The 22,311-nt window shown below is 48.5% G+C and overlaps 1 protein-coding gene across 8 annotated transcripts in view; it reads left to right on the forward strand.

The window, feature by feature from the left end:
- Csmd2 (CUB and Sushi multiple domains 2) overlaps positions 1-22,311 on the forward strand; it is a 582,522-nt gene that overhangs the window by 291,257 nt on the left and 268,954 nt on the right. For all 8 annotated transcript variants that reach the window (XM_031378716.1, XM_031378717.1, XM_031378719.1 and 5 more), the window contains 2 exons: positions 3,772-3,884; positions 18,132-18,209. In XM_031378716.1, coding sequence (XP_031234576.1) covers positions 3,772-3,884; positions 18,132-18,209 — 191 coding nt within the window. The remainder of the gene's footprint in view (positions 1-3,771; positions 3,885-18,131; positions 18,210-22,311) is intronic.

The following is a 22,311-nucleotide window of genomic DNA, read 5'->3' on the forward strand; positions in this document are numbered from 1 at the left end:
GGAGGCAGAGGCAGGCAGATTTCTGAGTTCGAGGCCAGCTTGGTCTACAAAGTGAGTTCCAGGACAGCCAGGGCTACACAGAGAAACCCTGTCTCAAAAAAAAAAAAAAAAAAAAAAAAAAAAAAGAAAGAAAGAAAGAAAGAAAGAAAGAAAGAAAGAAAGAAAGAAAGAAAGGAAACAAGAGGTAGAGGGGGGAAACAGGGAAGAGGAAGCTTTAGAAGGCCATAGAGGTCCATAGTATGAACTTTACTCTGAGAACAGGATTTCGCTTTGTTTCCTTTTTAATGAATTCTGTTAAGAGGTCATTCATATAAAATCATATCCCAGTTGTGAATGTATAGCTCATTAGATTGCAGGCAAAAGTAGCCTTCCTTTTAAAAGGAGGAATGGGATGAGGAATTGTAGGAGGGGGGACCAGGAGGAGGGACAAATGACTGGATTGTAAATACATAAAATAACAACAACAACAATAATAATAGTAATAGTAATAATAATAATAATGAAGTTGCCTCCCCACACAGTTAACAAAACCTAGTTCTGGACCATTCCCTTATTCTCAGCCATGCACAACCCACAGACAGCTCTCAACCCAGCTCTGACTACCACAGGTCCACTTCCTTTCACTGAACGTTCAACTGTCCCAGTTCCTGTGAGTGAGATTTCAGTGTGCCTTCCACGTTCACAGTCCACGGTCAGTGTGCCTTCCATGTTCACGGCCCACGGTCAGTGTACCTTCTATGTTCATGGTCCATGATCAGTGTACCTTCTGTGATCACAGCCCACGGTCAGTGTACCTTCTATGTTCATGGTCCACAGTCAGTGTACTTTCTGTGTTCATAGCCCATGGTCAGTGTACCTTCTATGTTCATGGTCCACGATCAGTGTACCTTCTGTGTTCACGGCCCATGGTCAGTGTGCCTTCTGTGATCATAGCCCACGGTCAGTGTGCCTTCTATGTTCATGGTCCACAGTCAGTGTACTTTCTGTGTTCACAGCCCATGGTCAGTGTGCCTTCTGTGTTCACAGTCACAGACCTTGCTTAGGATCCTCACTTTGAGGTTCATGCTCCCTCTCCATGATCGTGATCCACCCTCATGACCCTCACTCACAGTCCTCTTTGCTTCCTGTTACTCTTTACTCTTCTCCCTTGAACTAACAAGCCAGTAAGTTTGCCCACATCTTTGTACTTACTAGCATGGAAAGGAAGTTTTTGTGTGCTGGTTTTAATTTTGGGGTTTTTTGATGACCAAGTTCTCTTGCTGTATAGCACATACTAGCCTCAAACTCCCAGCAATCCTCCTGACTCAACCTCCTGCGGGTTGATATTCCAGGAGAGAGTTACCATGCATGGTTCTGTTAAAAGCTTTGATCCAAAGAGGGTACCATCTCTCCATAGCCATTCAATGAGGATCCTACCACAGAAGCCCCAAATCCTGTGGTAGTGCCAAAGACACCCTCAAATGTTCAACATAATATGCTTGGAAAGGCGGGGCTGGGTGGGAATCAGAGCTGAGCATGTGTGCTTGCGCATGCGTGCACACACACACACACACACACACACACACACACACACAGAGGGGGGGAGAGGAGGAGGAGGAAGAGAGAGAGAGAGAGAGAGAGAGAGAGAGAGAGAGAGAGAGAGAGAGGAGGAGTGAGAGGGGGGAGGAGAAGGAGTCAGCATGAGGCTTGCTGCCTGGGAGGAGATAGAATAGATAGAAGGTAGAAGGTGCCAGGTAAACATAGGAGAGCTATACACAGGAAGCTGAGCATCAATTCCCACCTCATCCTTAAGCTGGGAAGTTCCCTACCCCAACTTCCAATTATAACCTGGACCTCTAGACTACCCCTTCCTTGCCTTTTCTAAGAAGCAGCCATAGGTTCTGAATTATTCAGGTGAAGTTCCCCCACGTCTCCTTCCATATGTAAATAGCCTCCAAGTTCTGTCATTGAGATAGAATTGAATTTGGCCTAGGGTGGGGGAGCCCATGATACCAATTGAGGCTCCTTAGAAAACTTAAATGACTCACCCTGTAATAAACTATTTTAAATGGGATCTGGTGAAATACAGTAATTGGTTTCTATAATAGTTCCTGCCCAAGCACTGTGGGTTATATTCCTAGAGTTTTGTGTGCGTCAGCATTTTCATTATAGTAAGAACTGAGATCAGAGGGTATCAAGCTCCTTGGTTAGATCTTTTCTTTAGTGCATATTTACGGGAAGCCACTCTGTTGGCTCTCTAGTGTCTGCCCTTCTGGATCCCCAACTCTGGTCCTCCCCTTTCCCTCTGTCTATAAGACCTGTGGGCAAGCATCAATCTTTTTTTTTGTTTGTGTTTTGTTTTGTTTTGTTTTGGGGACAGGTTTTCTCTGTTTAGTCCTGACTGTCCTGGAACTCACTCTGTAGACCAGGCTGGCCCCAAACTCAGAAATCCACCTGTCTCTACCTCCCAAGTGCTGGGATTAAAGGCATGTGCCACTGCCTGGCAGGCTAGATCAACAGGAGCATCTAGGAGTCTGGAGAGAACAAAGGAGTGTGAGCTCTGGTTGTTCATTCCTTGCTCTTTCCGCCAGGGCTTTTCCCAAACCAGCTGAAGATTTGGGTAGAGAGCAGGTTTTGCCATGCAACCCTGTGGTTAGGTATTTCCGATTTCCTCTACTCCTGGAGGGGGAGTGGTACTGAGCCCCATCACTTATTAGCAGCCTCCAGGGCTACCCTCTTCTTATTGTTTTCCCCACCGCCCAACATCACCTTAATAAGGACTGTTTCTCAGAGCTTCTCTGTTGGGACCCTGACATACATCTTTGTGCCAAATGTCACTTTGGGTTCTAAGTCCCAAGGTGAGAACAGATAATGTGCCATTCCCAAGAGTTTGCTACTGTTGGGGGACTCCAGGCACTCTGCAGAGCATCATTTTGTGAGTTCCTGCAACCCTGAGGAGGGGATATCACCATATCTACCCCATAGATCCTGTCACAGAATCTCAGAGGGTTTTCTTGTGGGCACACAGCACAGCTTATAGGTCCCTCCTAGATCCAGCTGCTTCCCTACTCAGCCCCACTGCTTCCTACTGAGGCTTGATCTTTGGGAGAATTGGCAATGGAAATGTAATTGGAATTGGGTCCTGTGGTGTTTTAGGTAGGGAAGGATTTTCTGTGGGTGAGCTTGGAGGTGCCAGGCTCTGGGATAGCCTCAGTGCCCCGGCAGTTTCTCACTTAGCCCCACAGACTTGGCATCTGGGCTTCTCACTTAGGAAAGCCTGGTGCTGAGTACATCACAGGCTGGAAGCCTTGATTTGAGCCCAAGCCAAGACCTATATGACTTTCAAGTCCAGACCAGTGGGAAGACGTTCCTGGGGCTGGGGTATTTCAAGGACTCCCTACAGTCCTGGGAAGGGTGTGTGTGTGTGTGTGTGTGTGTGTGTGTGTGTGTGTGTGTGTGGTGCAGGAGGAAGGGAGATGGATGAGCACAGTCCAGCCAGATAAGATCAAAGACCCAGAAAATAGGAAAATATGAAAGGCAATACAGTGCTGATGGAATTGTCCATAGAGGGCCTTCCTTGGCTCCTAGCATCCTTTGGTTACTCTCAAGCCCTGAGCATCTGCTTGGGATTTGGGGAATTGGAGGTAGAGGGAGCAACTTGCCTGGAAATCCCTCCAGCTGCACAGACCCCAGGCTTCTAGAGTGGATGGTAATCTCTCCTTGCTTCAGAAGGTGGGTAGACTCCTTGTTGTCCTGTTTTGCTCCTGACCTTTCTCTGTCCTGTCCCCCCAGGTTTACAGGAGCCAGTCTCCCAGCCCCTGTCATTAGCAGCAAGAACTGGCTGCGGCTACACTTCACATCAGATGGCAACCACCGGCAACGTGGCTTCAGCGCCCAGTACCAAGGTAAGCACAGCCAGAACCCGGCTTCCTCTGAGAGAACAACAGTGGCCATGAGGGCCTCAGCCCTTCCCACTGGTACCCACATTGACTTTGGGGGTTATTGTCTCGGGTCCGTTACATCTGTGCATCCTGAGGTTTCCATGCCTGCATCTCTGCACATGCCTAGGCCTTTAGGTACCAGAGGGGCAGTTCCCAGACACTAACGGCCTGGCTGCCATTCTTCAGGACAGGGTCATCATTGTGATTAGTGCTAAGAGTCAGGCCCGGTATGAGGAACTTGCAGGCACCTCTATTGCCCCCTTATCATCATGCTGTGAAATAAATGTTAGGTGCACACCTATCTTACAGCAAGAGAAGCCAGTTTCCAAGCCAGCAGCCCCGCTGCTCTTCTGAGCCAGAGTCCCTGGCTTCCTCAGCATTGTTAGCTGATCTCCTACAGTCCAGAGGCTTCCTCCCCACACCTGCACTCGCCTTCATCCTGTCTAGAGCACTCTATTGCAATCATAGACAAGCTGCCTTAGGAACTGTCCCTACTTACTTCCAACCTCTGATTTGGGCAAGATCTCAGAGCAGGAGCGGCAGGTAGAAACCCTAGGTAGACACCTTTATGCTCCAATAAGGAAGGCACTTCGAACCCCAGGAGCCACGTCTAAAAGAGAGGAGTACTCCTTGCATCCCAAGAGGGACAAGACATTGATTGGATGCAGGGGAGAGGACCAGACATGCCTTAAAACCTTGCCTGTAGGGGAGGGGAAAAAACTTCCCTGTAGTCTGAGACAGTATTCAAAACTGATAAATACTCTGGGTCTAGGGTAAAAAGCTGCAGTTGCAGGAACCCTATTTTCATATCTGGACTTAATGAGTGGCCTCATTCCCTCTGTCTACACTAGAGGAGACCTTTGCAATGTATAAAAAATAAGCCAGAAGCTCACTGGGCCTGGAGACATCACAGAGCTTGGCTTTTCTGGAGACAGTATATACCACCATAGAGGCCCAGGTCCCTGAGCCAGAGAGACAGCCACCTACTTCTTCCTGTTTCCCAAAATAGAAAAGTGGAGCTTAATAGTGCACTTTCTTCTGATTAAATATTAGGTGTGCCTGATAGTTCAGGTTCTTGAGGTTCCGATGTCACCATGATAGGTGCTCGGTGACAGACCCCACCATCAAAATCCAGTATTTGGTTATCTGATCAAGAACTCTAGGTTATCTGATTACATCCCTATTGTGTGCATGCTATATATATAGCTAGTGGGGGGGGGGCGTCTCCAGGTCTCTTGCTTACTGCATACCTACTGTGTGGATGTTGAATACTTGCTGTGTAGTAGGCTCTGTGCTAGGTAGCCTGCTCCCCAAAGCACAGTGACCTGCTAGTTCCTATCCCTTTTAGCAGAAGCTCAGACAAGCTGTATAACCCGCCCAAGAGCATACATCCCCTAACTACCTGATAAAACTGGAGTTCACCTACAAACCTTTAGGAGTTTACCCATAAAGTCTCAGGCTTTGTCCTTAGCCATCTTCTTATGGTTGTCTATTCAGTGACTTTGAAACCATGTTTGTGGGTATGTTTGTATGCATACATGTGCCCACATGCATGTATACACATGTATAAATGTATGCATTCTTCCCAATCACAACCTACAGTGCATACGCATCTACAGTACAAACTGTCACTTGGGGTGTTTGTCCTGGGGGTGAGGTACCCTGAGCATCTCTCTTCCATTCTGTAATGCTAGCTGAAGCCTCTTAACTTAATCTCACATGTCTGAAGCAGGATAGGCCCAGTCTGAGAAGTTCTGCTTCAGGAATGTCCTCTTGGAAGTTTTACCCTCTGATTCATGTCCCCTGATCCTCCCACACAAGGCTTTTATGCTGCTGTGTCTCAGGGCTGCCAAGGTCATGAGCACTTGGTCCCAGGTGACTCTGTTCCATCCTAAGCATATTTGCATGAAGCAAGTGTGTTGACAGTTCCATTTTTACAAGCATACAGAGTGTGGTCCAGCACTGGCATACCACGGGCCCTGGGTTCCATTGATCGCATCCCAGCCCAGGGAGACTCAGTGTGGATATGGAATGCTTATTGACTGTGTTAATGCAGGAGACTACCTTTTTGTTTGGTTGGTTTTTTTATTGTTTTGTTGTTGTTGCTGCTGTTGTTTTTGGTTTTGGTTTTGGTTTTGGTTTTTTTTTTGAGACAGAGTTTCTCTGTATAGCCCTGGCTGTCCTGGAACTCACTCTATAGACCAGGCTGGTATTGAGCTCAAAAATCTGCCTGCTTCTGCCTCCCAAGTGCTGGGATTAAAGGTGTGTGCCACCAACCTCTAGCAGGAGACTACTTTTTATGGTGATGATATTTGTGATGGTGATGATGATGAAGAAGAGGAGGAGGAGGAAGGAGGAGGAGGAAGAGGAAGAGGAAGAGGGGAGGGGGAGGAGGAGGATGGAGATGGTGCTGTTGGTGATGATGAGCCTGGGAGATGACTCAGAGAGTAAAATACTTGCTATGCAAGTGTGGGGATTGGAGTTCAGATCCCCAGAACTCACGTAAATGTCAAGTGTGTGTATGACAAGCCACCTGTATTCCCAGTCTTCAAGGTAGAAACACCAGATCTCCTGAGCAAGCAGGCTAGTTGGCCAAACTGGCAAGCCCTGGGTTGAAGTGATACACACTCCCTCAGTAAATAAAGAATAAGGTGGAGCATGAGTGAGGAAGACATTTGTCATGAATGTCTGTCCTGCACACTCATGCACACATATGTGCTCACATACATGCAGACATGAACACACATAGACACACACACTCACAACCGCATACATGGAGCAACAATTACAATGATGATAATAATTATACGAAAGTTCAGTCGTGTTCATGGCCAGGCCAGGTATTCAGCTAATATGATGCTGTCCTAGCCAGGCTCAGCTCTAATGGCCACTAGAGCAGGGGTCATCTTACTGCAGTTTGTACATTCCTCCATGCGATGTTACTCCATGCTGGCATAGAAGGGTAAGTGCCTGAGGCTTCACTCTACTTCTGACAGAACAGTTGAACAAGGGGCACAGATGTGAACCTGAACTTTCCCTACAGCACAATAAGAGCTTTACTTAGAGAACTTTTTTTTTTTTTTTGCTGGGGGCGAGGGGGGAACTTAGAAAAGGGGCAGAAAACAAAAGCCAGACAAACCCAAGAATAAGCGATGTAAGGCAGGTCCCAAACAGATGGCTGATACACACACAGTAGGACAGCAAATAGATGGCTGATACACACACAGTAGGACAGCAAACAGATGGCTGATACACACACAGTAGGACTCTAGGTAGAGAATGCCAGGACAGCAATGGCCACACCAAAGGCACAGCAGCCATTTGCGCATGCCTAGAAGGCATCCCCAGTCCAGCTTGTGGCTGCTTTTGAAAGGCTCCCGGACTAAGGGTGGGTTCTGTGCTTTTAGACAGTCGAAGAACAAGGAAAAATTAAGAATAATATGAGACTGAGCAGATGGCTCAGTGCAAAAGGGTACTTTCCATGCAAGCATGAGAACCCGGGTTAAAATCCCCAGGACAATGTAAAATCCTCAGCTTTCAGTGGGGCACAGACAAGAGGATCTCTGGGGCTTAACAGGTGCCAGCCTAGCTCCAGGTGCAGAAAGAGACCCCGACTCAAGGTAATAAGGCAGAGAAAGTGAAAACAGGACTTCTGATAGACATCCTTCTCTGGCCACTGCACAGATACACACACACACACACACACACAGGCACATAAATATGAACCACAGTCCTACAAACACACAAAAAAATAATAGTAATAATTCATGACACATGAAATCCAGATTTTGGCCTCCAAAAAGGAGCACATCTGGAGGACATCTATATTCATTCTTTCACATCTGGGTCTCTGGTTGCTCTAGAGCTCGTGGAGGGTAGCCTTCCAACCCAAGCTATGGGCAGGCAATCTCTTTATAGAAAAGGTTTGCCCACCCCAGGCAAGATACCAGCTAGAACACAGGGCAAGAGAGGCAGTTCTCTTGGGCTGTGGAGTAAAGATGGGCTAGCATATGAGAAGCCACTTCCTCCATCTGAACCCCACCTCCCAAGAGTCCCACAACTTCCCCAAACAGTTCTACTAGCCAGGAACCAAGTGTTCAAGCACATATCTCCCTTTTGGAGACATTTCACATTCAAATCATAAAAACACTCCACTTCCTTCACACACATGATTACCAGGCACTCCATTACTGTCATCTTCTGGAGGCAGGGATTGCGATTCACCCCAAAGGGACTATAGGAAGTGAAAGGAGACTCTGACACATAATAGGTGGTCAGGAAAGAGAGGCCTTGGCCACACCCCCCACACAATCTCTTAACTTCCTGCCTGTGGGGAAGCCTGTGCCGAGGGGTGGGGTCAGGACAGATCCCCTCTCCTTGCCTCCAGCTCCCACCTGCTGATCATTATCTGCTGCCTGTTCCTCCTGTCACTACATCTCAGCCTGGCTCTGCCACTCTGCTCATTGCCTGATTTTCCATGTGAACCCTGGTGGCCCAGAGACAGAAGCCATCCCTTAGGGTCAAATGTGGTCTCTTCTGCCTTCCAGATGCTTTGCACTGGTCTCAGTCATCAACAGAATGGCTGTATCCACCTGAAAACACATTGCATCAAAGCCCAGAGACCTGAAGTTTGTGAGCAGCAGGTATAAGCTATGTTTCTTGTTACTGTAACGAAACACCCGCCAGAAGCAACTTCAGGGAGAAAGGGCTTATTCTGGCTCACAGTTGGAAGGTACATCTTAGCAGGGAAGTCATGGCTGCACATCAGAAGTCAGGAAGCAGAGGGGGGGCGCAAATGCATATGCTTAGCTTGCTTTCTCCTTCTTATCCAGTCTTAAACTCCAGCCCAAGAAATAGTGCCCCCTAAATTTGGGGTGACTGAGGCTCTGGTTCCCTACCAGTAAGAAGTAGTCAGATAGAGAATGGAAGGAAGATGTCCCCAAGTTGAGATGACAGCCCAGAACAGGCAACTGAAACTAAGGACTGAGGGAGGCAGAGAATTGCTTAAACCCCTTCCCTCTGGCTGGCTTTTGCAGCTGAATCCTCTGGAGTTGTCGGTGAAGCCTGCCACATGGCCCGTCAATAATTGCACCTAGGACTACTGTGCTGGGAGATGGTTCAGTCAGTAGAGTGCTTGCCACTGAAGCTTGGGAGCCTGACTCGGGTTCCCCAGTTCCCATGTAGAAGACAGCCACAGTAGCACACATCTTTAACCCCAGCACTGGAGAGGGAAGAGAAGGGAGCAGACATGGATTGATCACTGGAACTCATTGGCCAGCCAGGCTAGGCAATCAATGAGCCCAAGATTCAGTGAGAGACCCTGGCTCAAAAAATAAGGTAAGGGAAACACCCAACCATTGGCATCTCGCTTCTATATAATGCACACATACACAAACACACACACACACACACACACACACACGACACATGCACACACATACCCACAGGTCAAGAGTTTCTTTCCCTTCAGAAATTCTAGTAGCCACACACTGCTTGTTCAGTGGCTAACCAACAGGTCACACCAACAGCATCCAATAATGCATCCCTTACAACCTCAGCTGGGACAGGATGAGACTTTCCGCCAGGTTTGAAACACCTCCAAGCATCATGCGCGGCCAGCTCTGAGAAGCTTTGCATAATTTCCTCAGTCATCAGTGATCCTCCAGCAGTTGCCTTCCTAGTGATGGTTGGTGCCAGAACTCAGGTTACTCTCCACACTATTTGCATGTAGATGTTTGTTCTTCATTCACCACAGCAATGACCCAGAGGACATTAGGGCGCTCCAAGGGCAGCTTTTCCCATCAGCAGATCTGGTAGCCCTCAGTCTACCTGTGTCCATTTCTTCCTGTCCCTTTCCATGTCGCCATCAGTCTTGGGCAAGGCTACACACCAACACTTTGCCAGACACCCCCTTAGGTTTCCTTTGTCACAGGACATGAGTAGCAGAATCTCACTGCTAGACATTCCCACATTTGGTTTCCAGTCTTGTCATCTTTGCTCTACAAGGACATGCATGCCACCATGTTGTCTCTCATCAGCCTCTCCAAGTTTTCCCAAGTCCTCCATGAGTTAGTTACACACCTTCTTCTTCACACACCACACCATCAGTCTCAATAGCTTTGACAGTTATTTCTGTACTGCCAAAGCCCAACAGACATGTTCAGCCTTTTGACGTGTGATTACGTTACAAAAATCACAGCAATAACAACAACAACTCTCGTAACATTTTAAGTAAGTTTATTATTTTTCTTGGCCCACATTTACAGCTGCCCTCAGCCACATGTGGCCTATGAGCTATGGGCAGCACATGTCTGGCCCAAGGGCATTGACGGCTGGACCTTCAAGCTAAGTTTTACGCATGAGATCTCTGGTAGTGTGGTCACAGACTTTCAATGGTCATTGTCAGTTCCAAGAGAGTCCAGTGCACTGTGCCTTGAAAATCTGAGCATCCAGAGACTCACATCTCTGAATTTACATGTGCTATGGAAAGATTGAGAGGCAGGGTCTAGTCGTCATCTGTGCCTGAATTTTCTAACTTATCATTCAGTGTGTTTCTGTCCTTTGCTACGCTGACACCCAGCCAACCTCTGCAGCTGACATCAGAAATGATGCCACTAATTCCCCTATCTGCATTGTACAGACATTGTGGTGACATGAGCCCTCTCTTTGGGGAGTGTCACAGATTAGGTTGAACCTTAACTTCTTTAAATATGGTGTTGACAGATGCCAAGACACCTGTCCTTGTTTTTACCAGACGAACGCCTCTGGCCTGACCCTTCCATTCAACTATGCATGCCAGTGCAGTAGCTGGTAGTGATAGTCTGTCTAGACCCTTCTACATCAACTCTGGGGCTCAGAGTTTGTATTCATCCTCTGAGTCAGTTGGCCTGGAGGCAATGCCAGCTACATTCTCCCCTTTGAGGTGACTGTATCATCTGCCAGATCCATGCCCTACAGCCTTAGACCTCAGGCTTCTGCCCCGCGTGTCAGTCTGAGTTGAAGAGCTCGAATTCTGGACACCAGCCTTGTCCAGCAAATGATGTGAGTTGTTAAGGCAGATCCACAGAACTGGTGACTGAGCCATCAAGGCTGGTCCAGAGCAGCAGCAGCAGCAGCAGCAGGGAGGGAGGGAGGGAGGGAAGGTAGAATGTAAGATATACACACATCCTGCTCATGTCCCATAAAGAGGAGATCAGAATTCAGTTCTCAAACCACTATCTATGCAGCTTTCAAAAGATGGGCTTGGGGATGGGCAAAAAAAAAAAAAAAAATGTAAGCAAGAGAGGATGATTAGAGCTGAGCAGCTGAGATCCTTGCAGGAAGTGTTGGAGACATTTTCTAAGGTGAGCAACCTTAGAGTGAGGAAGAGTAAGCTCAAGGAAGCTAGGGTTGACTTAGGCATCAGGACAGCCGTCAGTGGGGCCAAGGATGCAGAGCCTGAATCCACAGGCATGGGCTCCGTCTGTGTCTGTGCTTCCAGAGCCTTGGGGAAAGGCCAGGCTTCCTTCTAGCCCCAAACGACCTTGTCTACTATTGTTTCAACCTGATAATCTGAGCTTCAAACTTGAGAGCTGTCATATCACTAGATTCTGCCTGCTCACGGCATGCCACGAGTCCCACTAACCTTTACGACAGTGGGGAAATATCTTGTAATTAACATATAAAGGATGAACGGGACAGCCTGGTCAAGGTTGGTCAAGGCAACCCAGTAGGACGAAAAGAGTCCCACAAGTTGGCAAAAGAGTCATAGGCAGTCCCACCCCCACTGATAGGATTCCCACAAGAGCATCAAGCTACTCAGCCCTGACATATACACAGAGGAAGTAGGTGAGACCCCTCCTTTCTGACAGGGCCTGCAGTTGTGCTTTCAGGGACTCTGTAGGGACACCCTGTTCTGTGCTTGGACCCTCCCCCTTGGCACCCTGGCCCACTTGGGTCTGCTGAGTTAGTTTTTCAGTGAGCTCATTTTGTGGCTGGTTATCCCTGGTGTGCCATGTTCCACCTACTTGGGGAAGGCTGTTTTGCTATATGCAAATCTAAGGTATGATTGTTCCCTGGAATCCTTGCCAGCCTGTGACGGTGGCTCTTTGATGTTAATGTCCCTAGTGATATATAGATCTTGCCTAGATCCACATTCCTGACTGTCTTAGACAAATATCCAAGAGGAACAACTTAAGAAGGAAGAAAGTTTTACTTTGGTTCAAAGGCCGCTTGACTCCATCATTTTGGGACTGAGGTAGGAGGGTGTGGTGGAGAAGCAGGCGGGAAGACCAGAAATAGGCTGAGGCCAAGCTGTACCCTTCAAAGGCACACACCCAGTGACTAACTTCCTCCAGTTAAACCCCACCTCACATGGTTGTGACCGCCCAGTAATCCCGCCAGATTTGAATTCCGTCAATGGATAAAATCCCTGAGTTTATCCATGAACTCACAGCCTCATCATGTCTGGAGCTGCCTCACAAACACGCCCAGCAGTGTGTGGTTCCCAAGCTCCTAGGTGTCTCTCAGTCTAACTACTTGAAAATTAATATTAACCATCATAAGTTTAGCCCCCACCCTTAACCTGTCACTCAAAGTCAGCTCCTTAAACCATCCTTAATATTATAGAAAAACAAAAACAAAAGTTCCTAATTGTATCCAACAGGATCGACTGCCTGCATGTAGCCAAAACAAACAACAAACAAATAACACATACAAAAAAAAAAAAAAAAAAAAAAAAAAAAAAAAAAAAAGAAACACAAAAAAAGGCAATGATTTCTATCCTAGAGCCTTAAGACAGACAGAATGTAGAGAAGTTCGTTGCCACAATGTAACATGGATCTGCTTCTCAACAGAGGTTCTATCTGCATGATTGTCTTCTGAGCTCCAATCTAAACTTCCCACTAATCAGAGGCCCACAGCATCCCAGGCTTTCCAGGCTGGCCCTCCAAACTCGTCTTAATTCCCTCCCAGACCAGTTCCGTAGGCCTCTGACATGACTCTAACAACCCCTCATCTCCAGAGACATTCCTCTGTTAAGCGTTTGTTGGCCTGATAAAAATAAATTTAAAGGATAAAAGATTTATTTATTTTTTTTACCATTCAAAGGTTTCAATCTGTGGTCAACTGGCTCCCTTGCTCAGGGCCCAAGGTGAGGCTTGGTGGTGGAGCAAAGCCACCCATTTCCTGGTGCTCAGGAATCAGAGAGAGACACACACAGGAAGGGTCTGCGGTAAGATACAGACCCCAAGGAGATGCCCCACGGCCTACCTCCTCCAGGCAGGCCCCACTTATTAAAGCTCCCAGAACCTTGCAAAGTAGCCCCCACGTGCTAGCACCCTGGGCGTCCTAAGCCTTCCCAGAAACATTTCATGTTCAGGTGGTAAACACTGACTCACTTGTTAGCTCCCAGATGGTATAGGCCAGCTGTAAACCATAGTTTCCCAGAGCCCAGGGCCAGGCCAACTGAGCTTGGATGGACGTTTTTTGTTTATTTGTTTGTTTGTTTTTGGTTTTGTTTTTTTGTTTTTTTGTTTTTTTGTTTTTAAGATTGTGTGACTGGAATAAGAAACATCTGCTCAAAGAGTTGTGACCCCTGTAATTCCAAGACTAACTTCACATGGGCAAAAAATTCTGCCTATAGATTCTGATGTGTGTCCAGTGGCCTTTAGATGCCCAAAACGCATCTCAGACTATGTAAATCTGGAGAGCCAGCTCCAAGGAATAAAAATTAACAGTGTTAATACATATGGTGACTTTTTAGATTCCTTCTCGTTTGGCACTCTTCCCCTCCGTAAACTCTGCCCTATGATAAAAGTGGAAGGAATTTGGAGAGGAGAATGAACATGAGCTCTGGCTTAAGCTGGGGAATAATGTCATTCACTACTAAGAGCAGCCCAGCTACCAGGCCCTGAGACTGAGAGTTAGGCAGTTCTGGGGAGAGAAGGGTAGAGAGGGTGGATCCTGTCTTAGTTAGGGTTTGTATTGCTGTGATGAAACACCATGTGACCACAAGCACCTTGGAGAGGAGAGATTTTACATCAGCTAAGACTTAACATATCACAGTCCATCACTGAGGGAAGTCAGGACAGGAGCTCAAGGCAGGAACCTGGAAGCAGGAACTGAAGCAGAAGCCATGGAGAAGTCCTGCTTACTGACTTGCTCCTCCTGGCTTGCTCATTTTGCCTTGTTATAGACCTCAGGGCCACCTGCCCAGGGGTGACATTATCCACAGTGGGCTGGGCCCACTCTCGTCAATCATTAAACAAGAAAATGCCTCATTGGGCAGGCAGACATGGCCCCAGGCCAGTCTGGTAGGACCATTTTCTCAGTTGAGATTGCCTCTTTCCAGGTGTCTTAGGGTTTTACTGCTGTGAGCAGACACCATGACCAAGGCAACTCTTATAAGGACAACATTTCATTGGAGCTGACTTACAGGTTCAGAGGTTCAGTCCATTATCATCAAGGTAGGAACTTGCAGCATCCAGGCAGGCATGGTGCAGGAAGAGGTGAGAGTTCTTTATCTTCATCTGAGGGCTGCTAGCAGAGTACTGGTGTCCAGGCAGCTAGGATGAGGGTCTTAAAGCCCACGCCCACAGTGACACACCTACTCCAACAGGGCCACACCTTCTAATAGTGCCACTCCCTGGGCCGAGCACATGCAAACCATCATACCAGGTAACCTTAGCTTGTGTCAAGCAGACATGCAACTAGCCAGCACAGACCCCCAAAGTCTAGAGCCCTTCTAGGGTCTCAAGGGGGCAGGGCCATGAGAAGCTTTTCCTCAGTGCACTTTTGAGAGAGAGGAACAGTTGTCTCCTTTAGCAGCCCCTCTCTTCCTGGCCACGGCTCACACACCCCATCAAGAGCTCTAAGGAAAACCAGCATACCGGGTGCCTCTAGGAATGGGGTCTGCCTTCGCTCTGCTTATCTCCTCCTTGCTCCTTCCCTCCAATGGTTGCCAGAACCAGAGTTGGGAGGCCAGGACGACCCTCCCCAGGCACACCTTTGCCTCTTAGCCAGATGTGGTAAGCCATCTCTGTAGACTTACCTCAGATGGGCTGCATTGGGCCAGAGACCACATTGCTCCCCCTATGCCCTGGGGCCTCCGGGACAGGAACTTCAACTTCCCTCACAGGACTCAAACAGCTCTGTTTCTCCCAGGGACTGTTGAATTGCAGCCATGCCGTACTAGCTGGGCTTGAATAATGCATGCTTCTCTGCTAATGCCCTCTGCTTGATAATGCGCCCATGTTAGTGTTCATTGGAAATTTTCCCGCTGGATACACACAGAGAGCAATGCACATTTACAAAAGAGGTTCCAGAGAGCGGAGGAAGGATGGGGCTCCGCGGTAGTGACTGGATTTCATCATGCATCCCACGTAGACAGTCACTCATCAGGGGAACAAATTCCTTGGTTGGCTTTCTTATTTAGCTAGAAGTAGGGGCACTGGGAGGCTCCTACCCTAAGTGAATACCTGAGCCTTCGGCATTTGAACCGGGACAGGGAGAGACTGAGGATGATGGGTCGTCCCCTTGGAATTATTCAAGGGGCCTGTCACAGAAAGCTGGGGTCTCATCTTTGTGTTCTAGCCCCAGTCTTCTGACCCTCTTTGATTCCCAGTTTCAATTTCCCATCAAGCAAAGCATACTAGCCACCAGGAAAGAAGGTTGGACATTTAAGGACCCGGTGACTGCTTCCTGGAATCCTAGATACTCTTTCAGGTACCGAGAATACAGCAACCAACCAGAGGGCTCTCCATGGTCGAGCTTACATCACAGCAGCGTGAGATGACAAATGAGCCAGGCATGGTGGCGCATACCTTTAACCCCAGCACTGGGGAGGCAGATGACAGGTCTCTGTGAATTTGAGGTCAGGGTGGTCTTCATAATGAGTTCCAGGCCAACTAGGGCTACGTAGTAAGGGCCTGCCTCAATTGAGTTAGTTAAACAATTAGAGAAAAAAACCTAAAACTGATATAGTATGGTAGAACACTCAGGAGATGAATTCAGGAGGGGCAGGAGAGCTGGGGCAGGAGGTACCATTTTAGTGGAGTGCTGAGTGAAGGCTCATTGAGGGAGAGGGGTTTCCCAACTGCTTCCTGGAAAGGGGGAAGCAAATCATAGGCATATGGTGGGAAGCATTCTAGAGAAACCGGCAGTCCAGGCAGTCAATATTCTTGGCACACTGTAGGAGCCTCTGGGAGGCCTGTGTAGCAGGAAAAGACTGGTGGGGGTCAAGGAGAAAGCTAATGAGGCCACGGGGAGAGCCAGTTGGTCCTTGTGAGCCGTTTACAGACTCCAGCTTGTGCTCTAGGAGAGCACTTTGCCACCAAAGAGCCCTAAGCAGAAATGGCCTGGCTTACACTTAACTAGGATTCCTCTGACCCTTGTGCCAAGGGCAGGCTACTCAGAGACAACGGAAGAAGGTGGGAGGTCATGGCAATCAGAGAAGAGGTGTTAGCCACTTGGGTGACAGATATGGAGACCGTCAGAAGTGGTTCATGGGGTCTACGTTGAGGAGGATTTACTGAGGGATTGTGTATGGTTTGAGAGTGAGGAGCCAAGGCCAATGAAGGTCTGGTAAAGCAACCAGGGTCTGGCACAGAGCAAGTGCCTGGGCACAGCTGTTACCATCCCTGGGCATCAATGAATAGGGCTGAGTCAGCTGCTGGAGGCTAACTGGCAAGGCACACAGGGACCTAAGATTGTAGGATGGCTCTAGGTTTACCACCAGAGATGCAATGAGTTCTTGGTCGCCAGGAACATGCCATGGGGAACAGGGGAAGCTAGATCAAAGGAGACTGATGGGAAGAAAGATGGACCATTGTAATCTGGAGTTTCACCTTCTGCATGCCACTCAGCCAGACCGAAGAAGCTGTCCAATGGGTAGAGTCAAGACTTATTTTATCCACCAGGCAGCCACCCAAGTTCCATATCTCAGCTGCCTCCAGGACTCAGCTTCCCCTGCCCCCAAGTCAGCTGGTATGGGCTAGTTCTGGCTGAGCCTATAGGCTCAATTCTACAACCACATCTTCCCATGATAATAAAGATGCAACAGACAAGCCTAATCCAGCAGGTGCTTTTCAAGACTTTGGATTCAAAGCCTCCAAATTCCCAGCGTCCAAACCCAAGGTTAAGGGGTGGGAGAAAAACATGCCTCACCTCCGCAATGGCTACAAAATCCATCCCACAGGACAAAGATATAAACAGTCCAGTGGTAGACTGCCTACCTGGGAAGGAAGTCTGAGTAATACCACACAATATTCATATCACAAACAGGGTGACATGGGAAATAGGGACACATGGAGCTTGACCCAGTTTACCACTCCCTGTCAGGGCTGGCTCAGAAATCGTGTGGGGGAAGAATCTATAGATTTGCAGGCACGCAGAGGGTAGACGATGTGTTCCTTGACTTCCCAAACTAATACCCACGGCAAATCCAGTTTCAAAGAAGAAAGGGTTGCTTAGGACCGTGATCTCAGGTATCAGTCTATAGGCTGAGACTGTGGCAGCCCAATCCACGATGGGGAGAGCACTCAGTGGGGGAGCTGCAATGTCCATGGCAGCAGGACAAGTCTGGAGTCCAAAGAACCTTTATAAGGACACATGTTTAATGACGTTCCCGTAAGTCCCACTCACAGAAGCTTCCAGCACCTACCAGTAGTGTCACAAGCTGGCCGTTGAACTCTTAGCCCATAGTTTGGGGGGAAGAGTATTCCAGATCCAAACTTAGCAAGCTGCAGATGCTCACCAAAGGTTCCCCGAGAAAATTATTTCATTCCCAGAAACCTCAGCAGGAGTGGAACTTTGTTCCCACAAGAGGCCTGAGCCCTTCAGACACCACCTGGCTCAGGGGCCCCTTCCTGCCTCCCTCAGAGGTCTGCTCCTTCGTGCTACCCCATGCCCTGTTACTTTACAGGAAGCCTCCCTCCATGGATATCCCAAGCCAAAAGACAAGATAAATCTGACTTGTGTCCAACCTGTGGCTCATGGACTTTTGCAGGCCATGACCACAGCCCCAAACATACTTGAAATGGGATTGATTTATTTATGCTCGGCAATGTTTTTATCATTGCTGTTAGATCCCGTAGTTCTCCAGCTTGAACTTGGTAGGTGAAGATGTTATGCCACAACTGTCAAAAAAGAGTGGGTACACACCTCATTCTACAGGAACCCCATCCGGGCCACAGACTACCCCTCCAACCATCTTTCCTTCTCTGTCCTCTCTAGTCAAGAAGCAGATTGAGCTGAAGTCTCGAGGTGTGAAGCTGATGCCCAGCAAGGACAATAACCAGAAGACGTCTGTGTGTAAGTGTCGGCTGGCCCGCCCGTGCGAGCCAGTGCCTAAGGCTCACGCTTGGGTCTGAACCTCTGGCGCTGTGACCAGCTGTGACCCCAGGGAAGTCAACCTCTGCTAGATGACTTTCCTGGTCCCTCCTTCCATCTGTGTGTGGATTCACTGAGCCTGCAGCTAATGAGCAGCCCCGGATGCTCTCTGCCTTTTCCCTCCATCCTCTCCTTCCTCCCCTCTCCTCACTCCCCATTCGGTCTGCAGTCCAGGGAGTCATTTCTGCACATCTCTTTCTTTTTCCTTTTGAACCACTTTCACCTGCTAAGACAGTCCTCTTTCTGGCGCCTCTTCAGGCTGGGATCTGGAGGTGTGCATGGGGGATGTGGCTCCCAAGGTCAGATTGTGCAGAGGAGGAAAGGGGCATGTCTAATAAACCTTCCAAAGATACTGGGCCTGTCAGGGCAGAGCAAAGTGGAGACATGCATCATGGCTTTTAGGGTGGTGGGGAAATCTGCTTGGGCAAATTGCGTCTTTGGGGACTGCTACCCTTGTTTGGAAGATGAAACAAGATCTGGTGCTGGTGGAATGATCTAGAATGTTACATCCAGAGAGACAGCTGCTGGGCCTGTGTTAAAGGGATTCAGAGTGTAAGCCTTGGGGGTGGGGTGTAGACACTCCATCACTGGCCTGGAGGCAGGTACAGGGAGGCTACTCTGATGACCAGGAGACTGCTTTTCTTTCCTGCCACTCCGTCTAGCTATCCACATCTTCCTCCTCCTCCCCTGACCTGTCCTCCCTTTTCTCCTGTCCTGTCTCAACTCCTTGAGCTTTTTATTTTTCTCCAATTGCCAGAAGCATACTTGGTAAAGAAAGATGAAGGAAAGCCACCAGGTTTTCAAGGTGTCTGTGGCCAGAAGAAGGTTAGGGGCAGAGGCCACTGGGGGCCTGACTAGAATGAACCAGAGTGTGGGGACTTGCCCTAATCTCATGCTTTCTCAAGTCAGAAAATTCTAGTGGCTATTAAGTTCATCTATAGACCAGATTCTATGGTGGTCCCTGCTCCAGGAGGTCTGGTGGCAGAAGGAAGCCAGGGGACTCTGCTTTTGTGCTCGATTAAGGATATCAGGGACAAAGATGGGACCCTAGAAGAGCTCTGGTCCAGCCCCAGGCCCTGCAGAGAATGATCCGCCTTTCCCTGAGCACAAGTGCTCTTGACATAGCCATTGAGACAAAATGAACAAGAGCAACTGTGGCTTTGCCTTACACTTCACCACAGAGCCATAAATAAGCTTAAAAAACGTCTAGCATTGTGTGGGGGTAAGGGGTAAGGGGAGGGACCCACTACCCTAGAAACTAATGCCTTTGCTTTAAGATCTACAAAATGGGGATACAGAACCCTAGCCTCCCTTCCTTTCAGGGAAGCTATGGATCTAAGACTGGCCTTCTGTAGGGTCTTCCTTACTGTGGGAAGCCTACAAAGTAGCTGAAAAAATACATGTGGTGTGGGGGTGTATTTATCTGAGAGATTCCATGGTTTTCATCACTTATAGCTTCCCGGGGGTGCCCACAACAGCCCCAACGAATTACTAAGGAAGACATATAAACAATCTTTAAATATATATGTATATGTGGTATTTCTTTTAACAAGGTTTTAATCTCCATTGTAAGACTTCCTAAATAAGGTGTGAATTTGACTCAAGTTCCTCCGGGACAGCGGCTGATATCTGCATGAATTCATCATTTATCTTATGCTTAGACCTTCTGTGGACAGCTGTCTTGAACTCAGGGAAGGGGTGGGCCCTACTTATTTCCTCCAGCAGGCAATCTGTGGGAACCAACCCCCTGGCCATGGCCCAGGGTTGGGTCAGGATTGCCCCTTGGTCCTTGACCACCCTCCCTCCCCCAGTAGCCAACATCACATCAGTACCAGTGTCTGGTTGAGACTGACAGTGCAGGTAGGAAGTTCTGAAGACAGCGGGAGGTGGGGGTGGGTGGGAGGGGATGCCTTTTGCTTCTGCAATTCCTGGAGTGATCTGATCTCTGGACCTAAGTTTACTTATTTCCTGGAGAGTCGGGTAGATCTTCAAAGGACTAGCATCATTGCTCAGGGAAAGGGTACTGGCCGGATGTGAGCTGTCTCAGTGGATTTGTAACTTCCTGCACTTCCTTCAGGGGCTGGCTGATGGCCAGGAGGCAGGGTGGTGGGTGGGCTTTGTCATCCTTAGCTTTGGTTCAGCCCCACCTGCTGTCTGGATAGCTGTCCATACGGAATGAGAGAGCAAAAGAAGTGGGAACTGCTGAGTCTTCTCAAGGCGCTGCTAAGAGGTGGGTGTTTCCCTTGGTAGGAACCTTGGGATGGGTGAGGTCCTCGCGCTAGTTGAATGGGACCTGAGGACAATGGGCACTTAGCTTAGAATCTGCTGTAGTTATGGTCCACAGGCTAGATGACAAAGGCATCGGGAACAGTTCTTGGGCTTAGGGATCATCTCCCCCTCCTGGTTACCACCTTTACTCCCCAAGCCCCCATTGTCCTGGAGCCCCAGTTACCCTCTCTTTTCCCGTCCTTACAAAACACCATGGCTCCATGAAAACTCACTCTACTTCAGAGACTTCAGTCTTGAAGGTTTCTGGGTGAGGGGGAATCATAGCTCTGTTGACAACGTATAGACTCGATAAGCAAGGGAACAGGATAAAGACTAATGAGATGAGATGGCGTGCCTCAACCTGGCAGTGTGGAGCCACCCAGGAGGCCTTACTGGCATTACCACACAACCAAGAGTTTGGCCTGAGCCTGGAGCCTGTCTAAGTGGCCAGAGTCTCTTGTCAGCTGCTTCCTGGGCTACTTGGAGATGTAAGCAGGGGCTGTTCTAGGCCTCTGTTTATAGCAATGAGCTGAAACCTCGGCGTTGCCTTACCTTTCTTCAGCAACCAGTGTCCTCACAGACCCAGGCTCAGGAGGCCCCTGCTCTCTCTCTTCCTCCCTTATCCTTCCCACATTCTCTAATGATCCTCTTTTCCTCATCCATTCCACACGTCACATGCCTCACCAGACCATTGTCCTTGACCTGAATGAGCATAGAGTGTCCTTCAATAAGGACCCTTCTGCCACTGAGGACTCCTAGTTTTGTTTGGGGTCTTGTGTTTGTGTTTTTGTTTGTTTTGTTTTGTTTTGTTTTGTTTTCTTGCCATGTAGCCCTGGCTGACCTGGAACTTGCTGTGTAGCACAGGCTAGCCTCGAACTCATGGAGATACGCCTTCCTCTATTGCTCAAGTGCTGGGATTAAAGACAGGTGTGGCACACTCAGCTACACAGAACTCTCCAACAGCCTCCCCTGTTCCTGTGTATTTGGGATGAGACGCATACCCCTCCAAAGTCATACATCTGAGACCTCACATTCTGCCTTCTCATCTCCCCCTCTCTTTACTCTAGCTGCACCTGATGCTCCCCACCCCCAGTTCTGTCTCTCTCTGTCTCCACCTCATTCTTCTTGTCTTGTCACTGTCCCCATGTGTCTAAATCTCACTCCTTTCTAAGATGCATGTTAAGTGCTGCCTCCTCTGGGAAAACTTTCACACTTCTCCCAATGATAAATGACTGGTCCCCCATCTGAGCATCCCTTCATCATCCCCACCACTTCCGGTTCTGAAGTCTCTTCAGTGTTTCATAGCTTCCCTCAATGAGAAACTTCTTGAAGACAGTGGTCATTCCTTTGTACAAAAAAAGGGGACTCAAAGACCATGTGCCTGCTGTGGAGAATGAGTGAGTTGTGTGTAATGTGGGTGATGTGGTACCTCTCTCACACCGTGAGGTGCTTGTGTGGAAGAAAGGGAACATAAGCAAGCTCAGAGACTGTCGCTATAGACACGCTGTGTCCTTCAGGATTGCCGTTAGAGTCGTGGGATTGGTGGGTCCTTGAATAAAACTTCTCAGTCATCCTCCACCCTGGGAATGAAGAGATGTGAAGTTAGACCAGACTGACCAATGTGAACCATCAAAACCAGTGAACCCGCGGGAGCCTAGAGGTTGCTTGTTGTCTGCACTGCGTGTGTACCCGCCGCCCCAGACCAAGCTCTGCTCTAGCGCAGGCAGCCATGCATAAGGTTTTGGTTTTTCAAAAA

This window comes from Mastomys coucha, unplaced genomic scaffold, assembly GCF_008632895.1.
Source record: "Mastomys coucha isolate ucsf_1 unplaced genomic scaffold, UCSF_Mcou_1 pScaffold18, whole genome shotgun sequence".
Lineage (NCBI taxonomy): Eukaryota > Metazoa > Chordata > Mammalia > Rodentia > Muridae > Mastomys > Mastomys coucha.